This window comes from Aotus nancymaae, unplaced genomic scaffold (assembly GCF_030222135.1).
Source record: "Aotus nancymaae isolate 86718 unplaced genomic scaffold, 86718_ANA_hifiasm-v0.15.2.pri h1tg000021l, whole genome shotgun sequence".
Classification (NCBI taxonomy): domain Eukaryota; kingdom Metazoa; phylum Chordata; class Mammalia; order Primates; family Aotidae; genus Aotus; species Aotus nancymaae.
In genome coordinates this window covers 31,682,500-31,701,460 of record NW_026988433.1, presented here as the reverse complement: position 1 = coordinate 31,701,460, position 18,961 = coordinate 31,682,500, and the positions used below count along the sequence as shown (strand labels likewise).

Here is an 18,961-nt window from a genome sequence, read left to right as displayed (position 1 = left end):
TTCAAGGTGAGTGGAGTGAGGCTCAGAGAAATTAAATAATTCATCCTCAGGTAGACAGACAGCCCTTAAGCAGTCAAAGCTACCAGCTTCATACTTGGGTTTTCTGATACCACAGTATACATTCTTCTGGCTCTCCTTTGAATTAATTATCTGACCATTCGTTTCCCACCTTCCTTCTGGACTCCTCTTTCTATATTCCCTAGGTGGTGCCATCAGACCAGTTCAGGCCTCAATTGTCCTATCATCTTGCATTACACATGCCTCCCTGGCCTCTTTCCACTCTCCATATACCCCAGAGGCTCCACATCCTTCTTGAGCCAACTCCCCAACCTCATTCAGTATGCACAATAGACCTGACTCTGCATTCTCCTCTGTGTTTTTAGCACCTCGTGTTTTGTATAAAGCACCTCATTTCATATCTGATCCCAGACCTCCCAAAAGACCTAAGGGATCGAATGAGAAGAGAGAAGTACTTGATTCAGGAGATGATGTATGAAGCAGAACTGGAACGTCTCCAGAAGGAACGAAAGGAGAGGAAGAAGAATGGAAAAGCGCACCACAATGAGTGGCCGTGATCATGTAGGTAGGAAGCGTGCTCACCCTCTGCAGCCACTCTGAGGTTGGGAGGGTGCTTTAAACTCCCCGAAGCAAAGCTTACCATTGTTGCAGTAGCAGGGATCAAAATAAAGTCCTTAGAAGCTTCCCAATCCAAAAGAGGCTTGATTTTACTTTAATAATTGCAAATTTTGCTTGATCTTCCCCGCCCACACACCTCTTGCAACACTTCTCTGTCTTCTTGCTGGACTCTGGCCTGTCACTCAAGGTCTTCATGTGTTGGCCTAGGTGTTCCCTGAAACAAAGCTTCCTCTCTCTTCCTCCAGCCGGGATGTTTTCTTTAGTGTCTCCAGAGAAACATGCCCCTTCTTTCTGGGTGGGTCAGAGGCAGATATTAGCAAAGAGAATTGTTCCTGAAAGCCTCAGCGGCCAGAGACCAAGGTGTAACAGGGCTGTCCTGGGCTGCAAGACCAGTAACGTGATGAAGAATTTCTTCTGGCCCCACCACTACTGGCTGCTTTCTTCCCAAAAAGGCCATTTCCAATTTTTGCTTGAAAGCATAGTGTCCGTCTGTCTGTCTCTATTTCCCCAATAGTTGGCAGGATGTTCACCCATAAAGCAGGCATAAAAATGTTTATACCATCCCTGACTCCATACGGAGTTACAGATTCTTTGAATGCCTTTGATGCATGGTAAATACAGACCATTGTACGTCATGTTTTAAAGCAATCGTGTATACATAGGATCTTGATGCCTTATTTTCTCTTTCCAGAAAATAGTCCCTTTCCAGGCCAAGGACCTGAATTATGTTTACTTCTCCTGGCTGTGCAAAAGCACACTCAAATGAATGACTAAAAATGCAACCGCAGTGCATGTTGCAGATACTGGTGGCCGCAGGAGGGTCAGCATCTAGTAGAGGACTGGTGTTGGAGTCACACTGCTGTGAAATCACGTTGCAGTCCAGCGCACAATTGCTATCTACCCATAGACCATTCTTGACCAAGCAAGCATGCACATTATGGGCAGTTACATTCTCACATTTTTAAAATCAAGGGGAACTTGTATACTGGGCCTGTTTTTCAGCCTGTTTGCTACCTTTTTTGCATTCTATCCATGTGAATTTTACAGACACTGGGCTAAAAAGGATATTCAGACACATGGACGCACATTCCTAGAATGTCATCATATGGTCCTAATTCCATGTCACCAACAACACAGACAAGACCCTGTTTACAACTTTTTCTTTCCTTTTTTTTAATTTTAGACTTTCTGAGAAGATGATTATATATGACATATCTATAGCTATGTGTATGGCCATAGATGTATTTCTGTGTGTACATATGTATAGTCATGTATTCCTACATATGTACATACAAATACAGAGATATATAAAGTACATAGAAATTCCTTACTTGTAAATAGCCAAAAAGTACTGACATGAATGACGAATTTTCACATTTAAATAGTCAACATAAAGCCATGATTAATGCTTGTATAATGTGATGCAATAAAATTTAAAATAAATTTATGCACATGGAATATTTTCAGCTGGCTCTTCTGAAATTCTGTCGTATTTTCATCTCATAGAATAAGAGGAATCATAGATCTTTAATGTGAGGGGAATATCTGAGGGACTTTGCAGGAAATCAGATGATTATTGGATAAATGCATGTAAAAACAAACAATATAGCTAGCAAAATATCAGCTTATGTTTCTGATGAACTTTTCTCCCTAGTCTTAATAGTGGAGTATTTTAAATATAAGCCATAATGAATATGTCACAAATTGAGGATTTGATAATCTACCCAATTTTGTAAGTCGTCATAAGACTAGAATATTAGAAATATCCTACTTCAACACTGTAATCTTCATTAAAATCTCAGCTATCTGCAGTACACAATTGCAAATATATGGAACCAACTGAAGTGCTCATCAACTGAGTGGATAAAGAAAATGTAGTATATATATACACCATGGAATACTACATAGCCATAAACAGGAACAAAATAATGTCTTTTGCAGCAACTTGGTTGGATCTGGAGGCCATTATTGTCAGTGAAGTAACTCATGAATGGAAAACCAAATATCATATGTTCTCACTTATAAGTGGGAGCTAAGCTATGAGGATGTAAAGATATATAATATAATGGACTTTGAAGACTCCAGGGGGAAGTATGGGAGGAGGGTGAGTGATAAAAGACTGCATATTGGGCATAGTGTACACTGCTTGGGTAACAGGTATACCAGAATCTTAGAAATCACCATTAAAGAACTTATCCGTGTAACCAAAAACCACCTACACCCTACCTAAAAAACTATTAAAATAAAAAAAATTAAACAACAACCTCTTCTGTCTGGATCACTCAGATTAATGTAGTGATTCCAAGCAGTTATCCAAATAGTTAGCAAGTAAGTTGGGCATAGTGGCTCATGCCTGTAATACCAGCACTTTGAGAGGTCAAGGTGGTGGATCATTTGATGTCAGAAGTTCAAGACCAGCCTGGCCAACATGGTGAAATCCTGCCTCTACTAAAAATACAAAAATTAGCCAGGCATGGTGGTGTGTACCTGTAGTCCCAGCTACTTGGGAGGCTAAGGCAAGAGAATCACTTGAACCCAGGAGTTGGAGGTTGCAGTAAACCAAGATTGCGCCACTGTACTCCAGGATGGGTGACAGAGTGAGACTCTGTCTCAAAACAAAACAAATAGCAAACAGGGTTAATCTTTAAACTGGCAAAATAATATATTGCCTGATTTTTTTAAGTGGAAACCTGTCTATAAATGCCATATACTTTCCAGATTTCTTGTACAAAGGAAATTGTATCCTTCCTTTGATAATTCAGTGGCATCACTGTAAAACTCCAACTTTTCTGCAAATGTGTCTCTCCAAGTCTTGTCCTCTGGGCTCCCCTAAAGCCTCCCATTGCACAATCTGCCCCACTCACTCAGACTCTTTCCCCTGTGCAGTATTCCTCACCTAGGACATGCATATCCATCTTATAGCTTCAGATAGCTTTTAAGTGTCTGTATTAGTCTGTTCTCATGCTGCTAATAAAGACATACCTGAGACTGGGTAATTTATAAAGGAAAGAGGTTTAATTGACTCACAGGTCCACATGGCTGGGAAGGCTTCACAATCATGGTGGAAGGGGAATGATGAGCAAAATCATGTCTTACATGGCGGCAGGCAAGAGAGCTTGTGCAGGGGCACTCCCGTTTATAAAACCATTAGATCTCATGAGACTTATTTACTACCACAAGAACAATATGGGGGAAACTGCCCCCATGATTCTATTATCTCCACCTGACCTCGCCCTTGACATGTGGGGCTTATCACAATTCAAGGTGAGATTTGGGTAGGGGCACAGCCAAACCATATCAGTGACAGAGGGCAAGAAACCCACCTTCCCCTTCCCCATTGCCCAACAGAGTGTGACGCTTCTAAGCAAGTTTTCAGTGCTTCTTAAATAAATCTAAAAGGGAGACTATAACATGCAGTCAATTTAAACTCACTTTCCTGTAACTATATATTTCAACATGAAAGAACTAAGGGTATGACCTCAATTTCATAATCCTCTACTCTAGAGAAGGAGTTAAAGCTACTCAGATCACATGTGATATGTAACTGCCAGCTATTGTTTTCCCAACACAGACATTGAGTAGTTTCCGAGGTTGCCCATTGACTGTCAGGATTTAGACATCAATTTAATAATATTTTCAACAACAAAAAAAATTAAAGAAGACTTGCTTAACAACCCTCTTAGTGATTAAAACCACATGAGTAGTTTTAAATACTTAAGTGTTCAATTTAGATTCCACTAATCTCCTGGCAGGGAGAAGTAAACAGTAAAGCTGTTACCAGTGGATCTCAGCTTGCATAAACATTAGCCCCTCCCAAGGAGGCAATTTTGACCTTTCATTAATTCAGACCTCACCAATTAGGAAGTTGTGATTATTTGGATAGGCTGAGGTCCGTTATGCAAAACAAGTTCTATGAGCAAAATAAAGGAAATTGTCCAATCTTTCTTTTTTTTTCTTTGAGACAGATTTTGCACTTGTTGCCCAGGCTGGAGTGCAGTGGCGCGATCTCAGCTCACTGCAACCTCCACCTCCCGGGTTCAAGCAATTCTTCTGCCTCAGCCTCCCAAGCAGCTGGGAGTACAGGCACCCACCACCATGCCTGGCTAGGTTTTTTGTATTTTTAGTAGAGATGAGGTTTCACCATGTTGGCCAGGCTGGTCTCGAACTCCTGACCTCAGGACAAAACAAAACAAATTTTTGTTCTCAGCCTCCCAAAGTGCTGGGATTACAGGCGTGAGCCACTATGCCCGGCACCAATCATTTAAAAATATTTATCACCGTTTTATTTACACAAACTTCAAAAACTTGTACTGAGGGATGTATTCCTAGATATTAAAAGCATAAAAGTGTTTGCTTTGGGGTGTGAATGAGAAGGGATAAACAGGCATCCAAGGTGCTGGCAATTTACTATTTCTTGACTTGAGTAGTAGTTCTACAAATCATTTTTAAAAGAATAATTTATATAACATGTATTTGCTAATTATAAACCCAATTTTTATTTTTTCCTACTAATTTTCACGTAGTCCAGTATTTCTCAAACTGTAGCATACATTAGAATCACCTGGCCCTACCGTCGCCTCCATTTCTGATTCAGTAGGTCTATGGTGGACCAGGAAATTTCGATTTTGAGCAAGTACCTAGATGGTATTGATTCCGTCAGGTGGGGGCCACATTCGGCAAACTACTCATCGAATCAGTATCTTATGGCCATAATTTGAATCACTTTAATATACTGTAGAATTCCAGCTGAGCTCAATTAATTTTATCTGATTGTATAATATTTTAGTGAATTACCACTCTGGTGGAAAGGCAGGTTATCAGTTAATCATATCATTCAATACAGATCACTTGCTGTGCAGGCCTCCCAGCTGAGTGAAATACAGGGTGTTTCTTGATGGATTGGGTCAGTGCCATACAAAAGTCCTTCAGTTTGACCTGCATTTTGCATTAATCCAGAACACCGACAATAACTCTTCTCAAGTCCAGCCAGCACCCTCGCCAGTTTAGGAGTGAGTTTACATTAACATGTACAATAGAGCAACTCTATTCCAATTATGGGCTCTGGAGTCATACAAAACTAAGTTTAGATCCAAGGTGTAAGACAAAGGACTTAAGTTCTCTAAGATATAATTGCTTCATGAGGTAGACACCATGGTATGCTGCTAAGGTCCCTCTTCAATGAAAGACGTCTTGCCCAAGCTTTTGGGAGTTCTGCTGGCAGACTCCCTCCAGCTGTCAGGCTCATCAAGACTACCTCATTGCAGAGGGTCACCTGGTCCAAGACCTGCCCCTTCCTGTGGCTGCCCACATCAATGACTAATCGATGCACAAATATGAAAGCCTGGCAATCTTAGGACAACTGTAAAGGGCTCCCTCACTTCAGAGCTCTGTGTGGGAAGATTCTACTTGAGCTTGCATTGTAGCTCAACCTCCACCTCTACCCAAATCTGCTTCCTTTTTGTTCCTTCCATAGGTATTGATCCTAAAAGCATTTAATAAATGCAAAGCACACTACCCTCCATATTAGAGTTTGCTTCCCAGGGAATCAAGCCTGTGACATTAATGTTTTCAAAAAGTGGACAAAAACTCTAAGATGTGGGAATCCTATAGATTTGTTCATTCATTAAATATTCATTGAGCCAGCCAGTTCTGTTCTGGATGCTAAGAATACAGCAATGAACACAGATGTCTAACTTGAAGGGAAAAGATTAGGAAGAGCATTAAGGTTTAAATGAATCATTAGCTACAGTATTGATTGACTACTTGATATAAAAAAAATCGTCTCTTTCTCTCATCATCACTCCCCATCCATCTTTTTTAAACTGCCTTAGCTTGTAATATTTATGTTCTATTCTGAAATCGTAGACCTTTGATTACCTAAGCAGGTCTCAGCCTGACTCTACTGCCATGTGGGTTTCCTTCCCCACCTCCATACTGCCACTGGGAGCTTGAAAGTCATTATGCTGTTTTTCCACTACCCTGTGTTGTAGAAAATTGTAAGGCTGTTTAAAGAACTATTCCCCTGGACACCTCAGGCAGCAATTTCTTCTTCTATGCTCACAAAACATGGTAAAGTCTTTCTAACTTCCCATGGCCCTGTGCCTGCTTAGACATGCCACTCAGTTGTGTCTTTCCTGGGGTCTTGTGACTGAAAGCTCTATTCAAAAGATGGGGAACAGATTTTTGTCAGCTTTTATTGTTTTTTGTTTTTTTGTTCTGTTTTGTTTTGTTTTTTTGAGACGGAGTTTCGCTCTTGTTACCCAGGCTGGAGTTCAATGGCGCGATCTCGGCTCACCGCAACCTCCGCCTCCTGGGTTCAGGCAATTCTCCTGCCTCAGCCTCCTGAGTAGCTGGGATTGCAGGCACGCGCCACCGTGCCCAGCTAATTTTTTGTATTTTTAGTAGAGACGGGGTTTCACCATGTTGACCAGGATGGTCTCGATCTCTTGACCTCGTGATCCACCCACCTCGGCCTCCCAAAGTGCTGGGATTACAGGCGTGAGCCACCTCACCCGGCCCCTTTGTCAGCTTTTAAATCCCACAAACCTATGGTGGTTTGCTGCCACCATCCGAGGACTCGGCACATGGTGTTAGGACACAGAGGGATATAGGCCTCAGAGACTTGCTAATACATTGGTGCTCACCTGGTTCCTCCAATTTTCCCAGCACAGGAAATCCATTTCCACTTTAGGGTTGGGGAACACAGCTCCTATCATCCAAGCTATTTTATTATTGTCAACCTAAGAGGCTAGACTTTGGATCCTATTGGTTAATGCTCTGAATATCCCACCACTATACTGTCCTCTGAACCCTCTCACATGCCCCTGTTTTCTGCTTGATCACTTCCCTTGTGGACTCCCTCCCTGTCTAATGGGGCCAGACCCTTGCCTCTCCAGAGGCATGTAAAACAAGGCATTCCTTGAGTCTCTCCTACCATTTATTTTCAGTCTTGCTTTTCTGGGATATCTTGGCTTCCACCCAGTGTTATGTAATGATGTCATGCTTGGTTTCAGCCAAAAGGCAGGGCTATGTATTTATCTCCTCTTAACTTTCCACCTCTCTCATCTGTTTCCTTTTTTTCTCTGTGTACTTCCACAACTGGCCCTGTTATAAATTGCACTGTATTTTATATGTCTTATTTACTGAAATGTCATGTTACCCGTGACTTAAATGGGTGAACAGGAGGCTTTATATTTCTCTACTTCAAAAGTCCCATTATATTTTACTTCTGTTTAGATCTCAAGTGACTTCTCTGTAACTCAGAGAGCTTCAATTAAAACAACAACAACAAAACAAAAGACAAAAAATAAAAAAACCTCTTCAACCCAAAGAATGGGAAAAAATGTTTACAAATTATGTATCTAAGGGGTTTGTATCTTAATTAATTGCAAGTCTCCAACATAAGACTTCTGAGAACTCTTACAACTCAAATAATTAAAAAAAAAACCAACTTAAAAAACAGGCAAAGGATTTGATGAGACATATCTCCAAAGAAGATATACAAATGGTAAATAAACATGAAAAGATGGTCAATATCTTTAGCCATCAGGGAAATGCAAATCAAAGTCACAGTGAGATACCACTTCACATGTGTTAGAATGGCTGTAATAAAAAATACAGATAATAAGTGTTGTCCAGGATATGGAGAAATTGTAACCTCATACACTACTGCTAGGAATGTAAAAATGGTGCAGCTGCTTTGGAAAATAGTCTGGCAGTTCCCAAAATGGTTAAGCATAGAACTACCACATGACCCAACCATTCCACTGCTAAATATGTCTCCCAAAGAACTGAAAGCATATGCTCACCCAGAAACTTGTACACAAATGTTCAGAGCAACATGTTTCTTAATAACCAATAAGTGGAAACAACACAAACGTTCTTCAACTGATTAATGAATAAATAAAATATGGGACATCCATATAATGGAATACAATTGTGTCATTTAACAATGGGAATACATTCTAAGAATTTAATCGTTGAGTAATTTTATCATTGTGTGAACATCACAGAGTGTTTTTACACAAACCTAGATGGCATAGCCTACTGCACACTTAGGCTACATGATATACAGCCTGTTGCTCCTAGGATACAAACATGTATAGCATATTACTGTACTGAATACTGTAGGCAACCATAACACAATGATAAATATGTATGTACCTAAACATAGAAAAGGTAATGAGTTGCTTTATGATTTTATGACATTACAATGGCTATGATGTCACTAGGCAATAGGAATTTTTCAACTGCATTATAATCTTATAGGACCACTGTCAAGTATGAGGTCTGTCACTGACCAAAAGGTCATTATGTGGTGCATGATTGTATTATTAAGCCGTAAAAATGAATGCACTGATACATGATACATGCATGAACCTTGAAAGCGTTATGCTACATGAAAGTAGCCAGTCACAAAAGACCACACAGTATGTAATTTTATGTATATGAAATGTCCAGAATAGACAAATCTATAGAGACAGAAAGTAGATTAGTGGTTGCCTAGGGCTAAAGGAGATGGGTGGGACAAAATGGAGAGTGAATAAAAATGGATATGGGGTTTCTTTTTGGGGTAAGGAAAATTTTTAAGAATGTGGTGATAATTGTACAACTCTGTAAATATAGAAACTGAGTTGCACATAAATGAGTGAGTCATATGGCATGTTAATTATGTCTCAGTAAAACTATTATGCAAAAACAAAAATCTCTCACTGTCCTTCAGCTTTCATGTGTTCTGTTTATATTATTGTATTTTGCATGTTGCTTTGAAATTGCCATTTGTGATGGATAATGGCTCACACCTCCACAACCCAGGATTGAACAAGTTAAAAGAATCATAACAGAACTTCCAGCAATTTGTGATCTACACTGATACAGCTAGACTTCCCTAGGTGCTATAGAAACATTGAAATTCTGGATAAAATGTCACAAAATAAACATTTTAATGCATAATCAAATGTATAAGAATAAAAGAGAAGCTGCAGTCCCAGAATTGTAAAGGAAATCAAAGCATAGCAATGAAACCAGGAGATGTTGAGAAATAAGTGCAAGTGTAGAACCGCTGAGTTCTGATGTCCTCATGGGAGGAAAAATGAGGTTTCTGCCTACAGAATGTAAAGAAGCTAGAACTTGATTCCAGATATCACCAAAAGCCTGACATCTTAAAAAACTGTCTATCAGTTAAAGGGGGATTTAAAAAAATATACCAAAAGGCCCAATGAAGTACTGATAAAGTTTCCTTCTAGCCAACTCTTTGGATGGAAAAAAACAAAGTTACTTAAGGCATCAAAACTTAAGCCCTGTGCCATGCATGAGTCTAGGATGCAAATTCATATTACAAACCTAAGAGCAAAAGCCCTAACCTAAGATGATAATGTAAAATTGTTTTGAAAGCCATTGAAACAACTAGGGCACAGCAAAATCTAATTTAAAATTTCTACATAGGGACTCTCACTAACCACAGCCCAAGGAACTGTCACTAGAAAAAAAAATACAGCCTCTTCTGAAGATAAACGCTCAGATAAAAATGATCAACTACATAAGAAAAGGAACCACCAAGATGGAGAGCATGCAAATGAACAAATAAAAAACTAGCTCCTGAAAGAGGCACTACACATAGAAAAGAACAACCAGTACCAGCCACTCCAAAAACATACCAAATGGTAAAGAGTGTCAACACAATGAAGAATCTGCATCAACTAACGGGCAAAACAGCCAGCTAGCATTAAAATGGCAGTATCAAATTAACCCTAAATGTAAATGGACCAAATGCCCCAATCAAAAGACACAGACTGGCAAATTGGATAGAAAGCCAAAACCAATCAGTGTGCTGTATCCAGGAAACCCATCTCACATGCAAGGATACACAAAGGCCCAAAATAAAGGGATGGAGGAAGACTTACCAAGCAAATGGAGAGCAAAAAAAAAAGCAGGAGTTGTAATTCTCATCTCTGATAAAATAGACTTTAAAGCAACAAAGATCAAAAGAGACAAAGAAGGACATTACATAATGGTAAAAGGATCAATGCAACAAGAAGAGCTAACGATCCTAAATATATATGCACCTAATACAGGAGCACCCAGATACATAAGGCAAGTTCTTAATGACTTACAAAGAGATATAGAATCCCACGCAATAATAGTGGGAGACTTTAACACCCCACTGTCAATATTAGACAGATCAGTGAGACAGAAAATTAACAAGGATATCCAGGACTTGAACTCAGACCTGGACCAAGCAAACCTAATAGACATTTACAGAACTCTCCACCCCAAATCTACAGAATATACATTCTTCTCAGCACCACATCACACCTACTCTAAAATTTACCACATAATTGGAAGTAAATCACTCTTCAGCAAATGCAAAAGAATGGAAACCATAACAAACAAACAGTCTCTCAGACCACAGTGCAATCAAGTTAGAACTTAGAATTCAGAAACCAACCCAGAACTGCACAGCTTCATGGAAACTGAACAACTTTCTCTTGAATGTTGACTGGATAAACAATGAAATGAAGGCAGAAATAAAGATATGTTCTTCAAAACCAACAAGAACGAAGACACCACATACCAGAATCTCTGGGACACATTTAAAGCAGTCTCTAGAGGAAAATATATAGCAATAAGTGCCCACATGAGCAGCAAGAAGAGATCTAAAATTGACACCTTATCATCAAAATTGAAAGAGCTAGAGGAGCAAGATCAAAAAAACTCAAAAGCTAGCAGAAGACAAGAAATAACTAAGATCAGAGCAGAACTGAAGGAGATAGAGACACAAAAAACCCTTCAAAAAATCAATAAATCCAGGAGCTGGTTTTTTGAAAAGATCAACAAAATAGACCACTAGCCAGATTAATAAAAAAGAAAAGAGAGAATAACCAAATAGACGCAATAAAAAACGAGAAAGGGGATATTACCACAGATTCCACAGAAATTCAAACCATCATCAGAGATTACTACAAACAACTCTATGCACATAAACTAGAAAACCTGGAAGAAATGGATAAATTCCTGGACATTTGCCTCCTCCCAAGCGTAAACCAGGAAGAAGTCGAAACCCTGAATAGACCAATAACAAGGTCTGAAGTCGAGGCAGCAATTAAGAGCCTACCACCCAAAAAAAGCCCAGGTCCAGATGGGTTCACAGCTGAATTCTACCAGACATACAAAGAGGAGCTGGTACCATTTCTTCTGAAACTATTCCAAATAATCCAAAAAGAGGGAATCCTTCCCAAATCATTTTGAGACCAACATCATCCTGATACCAAAACCCAGCAGAGACTCAACAAGTAAAGAAAACTACAGGTCAATATCCATGATGAACATAGATGCAAAAATCTTCAATAAAATACTGGCAAGCTGATTGCAACAGCACATCAAAAAGCTTATCCACCATGATCAAGTAGGATTCATCCCGGGGATGCAAGGCTGGTTCAACATACGCAAGTCTATAAACGTAATTCACCACATAAACAGAACCGAAGACAAAAACTACATGATTATCTCAATTGATGCAGAGGCCTTCAACAAAATTCAACAGCCCTTTATGCTAAAAACTCTCAATAAACTAGGTATTGATGGAATGTATCTCAAAATAATAAAAGCTATTTACAACAAACCAACAGCCAATATCATACTGAATGGGCAAAAACTGGAAGCATTCCCTTTGAAATCTGGCACTAGACAAGGATGCCCTCTCTCACCACTCCTATTCAATATAGTACTGGAAGTTCTAGCCAGAGCAATCAGGCAAGAAAAAGAAATAAAGGGTATTCAAATAGGAAAGGAGGAAGTCAAATTGTCTCTATTTGCAGATGACATGATTGTATATCTAGAAGACCCCATCATCTCAGCCCAAAATCTCCTGAAACTGATAAGCAACTTCAGCAAAGTCTCAGGATACAAAATCAATGTGTGAAAATCACAAGCATTCCTATACACTAATAACAGACTTAAAGACAGCCAAATCAAGAACGAACTGCCATTCACAATTGCTACAAAGAGAATAAAATACCTAGGAATACAACTAACAAGGGACATAAAGGAACTCTTCAAGGAGAACTACAAACCACTGCTCAACGAAATAAGAGAGGACACAAACAGATGGAGAAACGTTCCATGTTCATGGTTAGGAAGAATCAATATCGTGAAAATGGTCATACTGCCCAAAGTAATTTACAGATTCAATGCCATCCCCATCAAGCTACCAAAGACCTTCTTCACAGAACTGGAAAAAACCACCTTAAACTTCATATGGAACCAAAAGAGAGCTTGCATAGCCAAGTCAATTCTAAGCAAAAAGAACAAAGTGGGAGGCATCATCCGGACATCAAACTATACTACAAGGCTACAGTAATCAAAACAGCATGGTATTGGTGCCAAAACAGAGATATAGACCTATGGAACAGAACAGAGGCCTTGGAGGCAACACAACATATCTACAACCATCCAATCTTTGACAAACCTGACAAAAGCAATGGGGAAAGGATTCCCTGTTTAATAAGTGGTGTTGGGAAAACTGGCTAGCCATATGCAGAAAGCAGAAACTGGACCCCTTCCTGACACCTTACACTAAAATTAACTCCAGATGGATTAAAGACTTAAACATAAGACCTAACACTATAAAAACCCTAGAAGAAAACCTAGGCAAAAGCATTCAGGACATAGGTGTAGGCAAGGACTTCATGACCAAAACACCAAAAGCATTGGCAACAAAAGCCAAAATAGACAAATGGGACCTAATCAAACTCCACAGCTTCTGCACGGCAAAAGAAACAGTCATTAGAGTGAATTGGCAACCAACAGAATGGGAAAAAATTTTTGCAGCTTACCCATCTGACAAAGGGCTGATATCCAGAATTTACAAAGAACTAAAACAGATTTACAAGAATAAAACAAACAAGTCCATTCAAAAGTGGGCAAAGGATATGAACAGATACTTTACAAAAGAAGACATACATGAGGCCAACAAACATGAAAAAATGCTCATCATCACTGGTCATTAGAGAAATGCAAATCAAAACTACATTGAGATACCATCTCACGCCACTTAGAATGGCAATCATTAAAAAATCTGGAGACAACAGATGCTGGAGAGGATGTGGAGAAATAACACTTTTACACTGTTGGTGGAAGACAGTGTGGCGATTCCTCAAGGACCTAGAAATAGAAATTCCATTTGACCCAGCAATCCCATTACTGGGTATATATCCAAAGGATTATAAATGATTCTACTATAAGGACAGATGTACACGAATGTTCATTGCAGCACTGTTGACAATAGCAAAGACCTGGAACCAACCCAAATGCCCAGGGAAAATGTGGCACATATACACCATGGAATATTATGCAGCCATCAAAAACGATGAGTTCGCGTCCTTTGTAGGGACATGGATGAACCTGGAAACCATCATTCTCAGCAAACTGACACAAGAACAGAAAATCAAACACCACATGTTCTCACTCATAGGCGGGTGTTGAACAATGAGAACACATGGACACAGGGAGGGGAGCACTACACACTAGGGTCTGTTGGGGGGAAATAGGGGAGGTACAGCGGGGGATGGGGAGTTGGGGAGAGATAGCATGGGGAGAAATGCCACATATAGTTGAAGTGGAGGAAGGCAGCAAATCACACTGCCACTTATGCACCTATGCAACAATCTTGCATGTTCTTCACATGTACCCCAAAACCTAAAATGCAATAAAAAAAGAAAAAAAAAATCAAATACCAAAAAAAAAAAAAAAAAAACTAGCACTCCAGCAACTTCAGATAATATCATGAAATTAAGGGGTCATAAATATGGTTAAAATTATTGAAGTGAATAATGATTTAAAAAATCAAATATTATGAATAAAAGAATAGCAAATTTTGAAAAAGAAGCATATCCAACTCTAGAAATGAAAAAATGTTAAGTCACTGAAATGGAGAACTGTATGGACAAATTAATAGCAGATTAGAAACAGCAGGGAGGGGTAATGAACAAAAATATCTGAGAAAATTGTCCAGGATGTATCACATAAATACAAAAAGTTGGAAAATATGAACCAAATTAGGAAATATGAAGGACTGGATTTAAAAGGTACAACATACATCTAATGGGAGTTAAAGAGATACAGAATAGAAAAAAATTGGGAAAAGGGAAATATTCAAAGAGCTAACACCTAAAAATTTTCAATATTAAAGGTATAACTCTTTAGATTGAAGAAACAGAAGCCCCAAGGAGGAAATAAAAACATATTCATACCTAGACTCAAAGGTAGCAGAAAAGGTAGCTTTGTGGCAAAGCTAGAGAAAAAGCACAATAAAAAGTAAATTTTAAATGCATTCACAAAGAAAAGAGAGAAGACAGTTGCCCCTTGGAACAATACAGGTTTGAACTGGAAGGTTCCACTTTACATGGATTTTAAAAAATGAATGCAGATCGAAAATACACCAAAAATGAAGTATTTGCAGGAGAAGAAACTTGCATATATGGAGAGTCAACCTTTTGTATACATGAGTTCTGCAGGGCTGACTACAGGACTTGAGTATGTGCAAATTTTGACTACACTGGAAGTCATAGAACCAATTATCCACATATATCAAAGCCTACTGTATCTCCAAAGGATAACAACTAGGCAGACAGCAAACATCACAACATCAGGAATAGATACCAAAAGATAACGGAAGAATATTTTAAAATGTTGAGTGAACTATAAAACTAAAATTTGTTAACCATATAAATTGTCATATAAGAGTTAATCTAATATTTTCAGATTAACAAGTGTTTTGAAAAATTTAGCAATTTGAAGTTTCTGGAAAATGTGTCAGTAAAACAATATTGGCAAAAACTGCAATTACTTTTGCACCAACCTAATAAAAGAAAATTAGTAAGCCACTCAAATAGCCTCCCTTCCCACAAATAGTCAGCTACTAATAGTCTATGGAACCCTAACATGAATAAAACAGCAGTAGAAGGAGAAGGAGATGGAGACAATGACAAAGAAGGAGCAGGAGAAGAAGAAAAGGATAAATGGAAGGGTTGCAAATTGCTTATTTTTTTAGTATCACTAATAACTCATAGATTTAATTTATTTTATTTTTAAAAACTACCTGAGACTGGGTAATTTATAAAGCAAAGAGGTTTAATTGGCTATGATTCTGCAGGCTGTACAGGAAGCACGGCTTGGGGAGGCCTCAGGAAACTTACAATCATGGCAGCAGGCAAAGAGGAAAGAGGCATGTCTTAATGTGGCTGAAGCAGGAGGCAAAAGCAGAAGGGGGAGGTGCTACACACTGTTAAACAACCAGATATCATGACAACTCACTCATTATCACAAGAACAGCAAGGGGAAGTTCGCCCCATGATCCAATCAACTTCCAGCAGGCCCCTTCTCCAACACGAGGGATTACAATTCCACATGATATTTGAATGGAGACACAAATACAAACCATATCATATGCAAAGAAACAATCATGTAGTTTTTGAAACCAACTCTGGGATTAAAGGGTAAGTAGGTAAACAACTGTTTTGTTAAAGATTTATAGGAGCATTGTTACCTTACCAAGGAAAAAGAAGTTCTCTACCTCCTTAGGCCCTCGTTGGTGCTCAGATGTCTGCAGTTATCAGTCACCTCTTGATCCCACCTGCCTCTCCTTCCCCCTGCTCTTAACATAAAAATAATCTGCAGTTGGTACTAATTTAAGAGGTACTTTAGGACAATAGTCTACCATCTTCTTGGTTTGCTGGGTCTTCAAATAAACCTGCTTTTCCTCCCACCAACTCTCTTCTCTCTTTAGTTTGGTTTTCAAGTGGCGGGTAGCCACATCTGGGTTCAGTTACAACACTTTACCGTAACTACTTGTATTTTGCCCACTTTCTTTATTAGACAATAAACTCAGTGATGGTAGAGATGAGTCTCTTACTTATTATAATATTACTAATATTATTGGTAATGGATGATTGGAAGACATGGCTAACTACAAGGCAACAAAGTTTCCCTAACACTAAATCTCAGAATTACACACATCTAGTCACAGGCTGGTGTTAAGACTCCAAGCATCCCTATGGAAGTAGGCCCTTTTTATCACTAACCCTTATCACATGACCAAAAGTATATATTCCAATTTGTATTGAGTGCCTTTCATGTTTTACAACTACTGGAGAAATTACTATCCTCCCATTTCAGCCTCCCTAGTAACTGGGACTACAAGTATGTGCCAACATGCCTAGCTAAGTTTTTGTTTTTTTTTTTTTAATTTTTAATCTTTTTTTTTTTGGTAGAGATGAGATCTCACTATGTTCCTAAGCTGGACTTAAACTCCTGGCCTCAAACTATCTTCCTGCCTCAGCCTCTCAAATGTAGGGATTACAAGTGTGAGCCACCATGCCCAGCCTTTTTAAAAAAAAATTTTTTTTTTTTCTGAGATGGAGTTTCACTCTTGTTGCCCAGGCAGGAGTGCAATGGAGTGATCTCGGCTCACTGTAACGTCCGCCTCCCGGGTTTGAGTAATTCTCCTGCCTCAGCCTCCTGAGTAGCTGGGATTATGGCACATGCCCCCACGCCCAGCTAATTTTTGTATTTAGTAGAGATGAGGTTTCACCAATTTGGCCCACCTGGGCCTCCCAAAGTGCTGGGATTACAGGTGTGAACCACTGCGACCAACCCTTTTTTTTTTTTTTTTAATATATATAGTTCTTAACATTGTCAGTTAGCAACCTCTAAATGTACAGGGCCTGATTACCTAAATAACATGTATCAGAAAATAAGCACAACATTATTTAATCATAAAATCATTTCTATGTATCTATTTCTCTCATGTTTCTAAAAAAAATTGAAAAGTTTAAAAGTACTTTTAAACAGTATCTAATGTGGGAACTGTACAAAAAATAAGTTATTGATGAAATCCTATAATCAAACTCTTAGCTAGGAACACAGCAAAATAAACAGCTAAGCAGCTTTGAGACTGCCACTTAAAAATCTTAAAACATGGAACAAGGCATTTTTTAATTGGGTCCAGACATTTAAAAAAAAGTAGTGTTTGCCTATGTAATTAGCTCTTTAATGGATAAATATACTAAAATTTAAAAATTTCTAAGCCTATGTATCTTTAAGTTTAATTGATTGCACATTAGTTGACATTTAAAAGTTCAACTTAATAGCATTGAGTGCAGTCACCTAACTCCATGGAGCGTAACCATTTTTAAGAATATACTCTTCTTGGATTATCAAGTTTGTAAGTACCTACATCAAGTATACGTTAGTACCAAGTCATGGGAGTTCATAATTTATAGGCTGGGACTTGGTAAGCCAGGATTTGGGGTGGCATGATTCACATGTAGTGTCTTGAGACATATCCAAGCCCAAGGAAATAAACAGAAAATTATGAAGACAGGCTCAGGTAGAGTGCACAACAAAACCCAACTTGATAAGTCAGAAACTGGGCATGCAGATAAAAATTATAGTCCAAGAAATGCAGTATCAGCAGCCAAAGTCCAGAAACTCTAGAAACAAGCCAAAAGACACAAGAGTTAATGAACAGCACCAAGAAGACTTTGATCACTAGGCCCATGGTCTTTCCCAGACAGAATGCTTATTGATTACCACCTTCCCGATACAGAATTAGTTCCCAGGTTAGTATATGCTCTGGGCTGATAAGGGGATAAAAAGCAAAGATCTAGACAATACAGGCCTGTTACCTCATTGCTCCCTAAGAATGGCATATGTAATAAGAGGGAAAAAAGCTCTTTACAAGATTAATTATGATTTTGGCAAACTTCCAAACTTATATGCTAGCACCAAGGCATGGAAAATATTTTCAATAGTGCCCAAATTTAAGAACATACCTTTGACAATCAAATATATGTGCATATGTGTGTATTAGCTTTTCAGTGTCTATGTAGTTATAATTTTCAGAATTACAGCTTCATTGAAATGAAGAAAAGAGAGACAAATGCCAATGCCAAAATTCTAAACTCCAGAGTAACATCAATTAATGGTGCAGTAAGTGAAGATAGTCCAGACTTTGTTTTAACAAAAATGTATCCCCCAAACACTCATGATACAACACACACACAAAAAGAAAACTTGGTTCAAATATCCCAGAAAACATATAAAACTGAAACATCATTTAAGGGCATCTAGTATCATAGTTGCTTCACAAACGAGTCCCATTGCTCTTGCCACTCTGATCTGGGAAGTTCAATTCAATGTGGTTGAAAGCAGGATTATCAGTTCCACCATCTTCCACTGGATGGGATTTATAGCTTAAAACATGCTTCTTCTAAAAGAAAATGTTAACATGGTGATTAGAAAAAAAAAAAAAAAAGAAGTTCTTCAT

General features: G+C 38.6%; 2 protein-coding genes across 7 annotated transcripts in view; one reads left to right on the top strand and one right to left on the bottom strand.

The window, feature by feature from the left end:
- ANO4 (anoctamin 4) overlaps positions 1-2,106 on the top strand; it is a 212,383-nt gene extending 210,277 nt beyond the window's left edge. For 5 of the 6 annotated variants that reach the window (XM_064379929.1, XM_064379931.1, XM_064379930.1 and 2 more), the window contains 2 exons: positions 384-579; positions 1,328-2,106. In XM_064379929.1, the coding sequence (XP_064235999.1) occupies positions 384-575 (192 nt within the window). In that variant the 3' untranslated portion in view covers positions 576-579; positions 1,328-2,106. Of the gene's footprint in view, positions 1-383; positions 584-1,327 lie in introns of all 6 variants that reach the window. The other variant, XM_064379928.1, reaches the window with a different exon arrangement.
- An 11,992-nt stretch (positions 2,107-14,098) lies between these two features.
- Positions 14,099-18,961, bottom strand: part of SLC5A8 (solute carrier family 5 member 8) — a 59,867-nt gene continuing 55,004 nt past the window's right edge. The window contains exon 15 of the mRNA XM_021675563.2: positions 14,099-18,904. Coding sequence (XP_021531238.1) covers positions 18,779-18,904 — 126 coding nt within the window. The 3' untranslated portion in view covers positions 14,099-18,778. The remainder of the gene's footprint in view (positions 18,905-18,961) is intronic.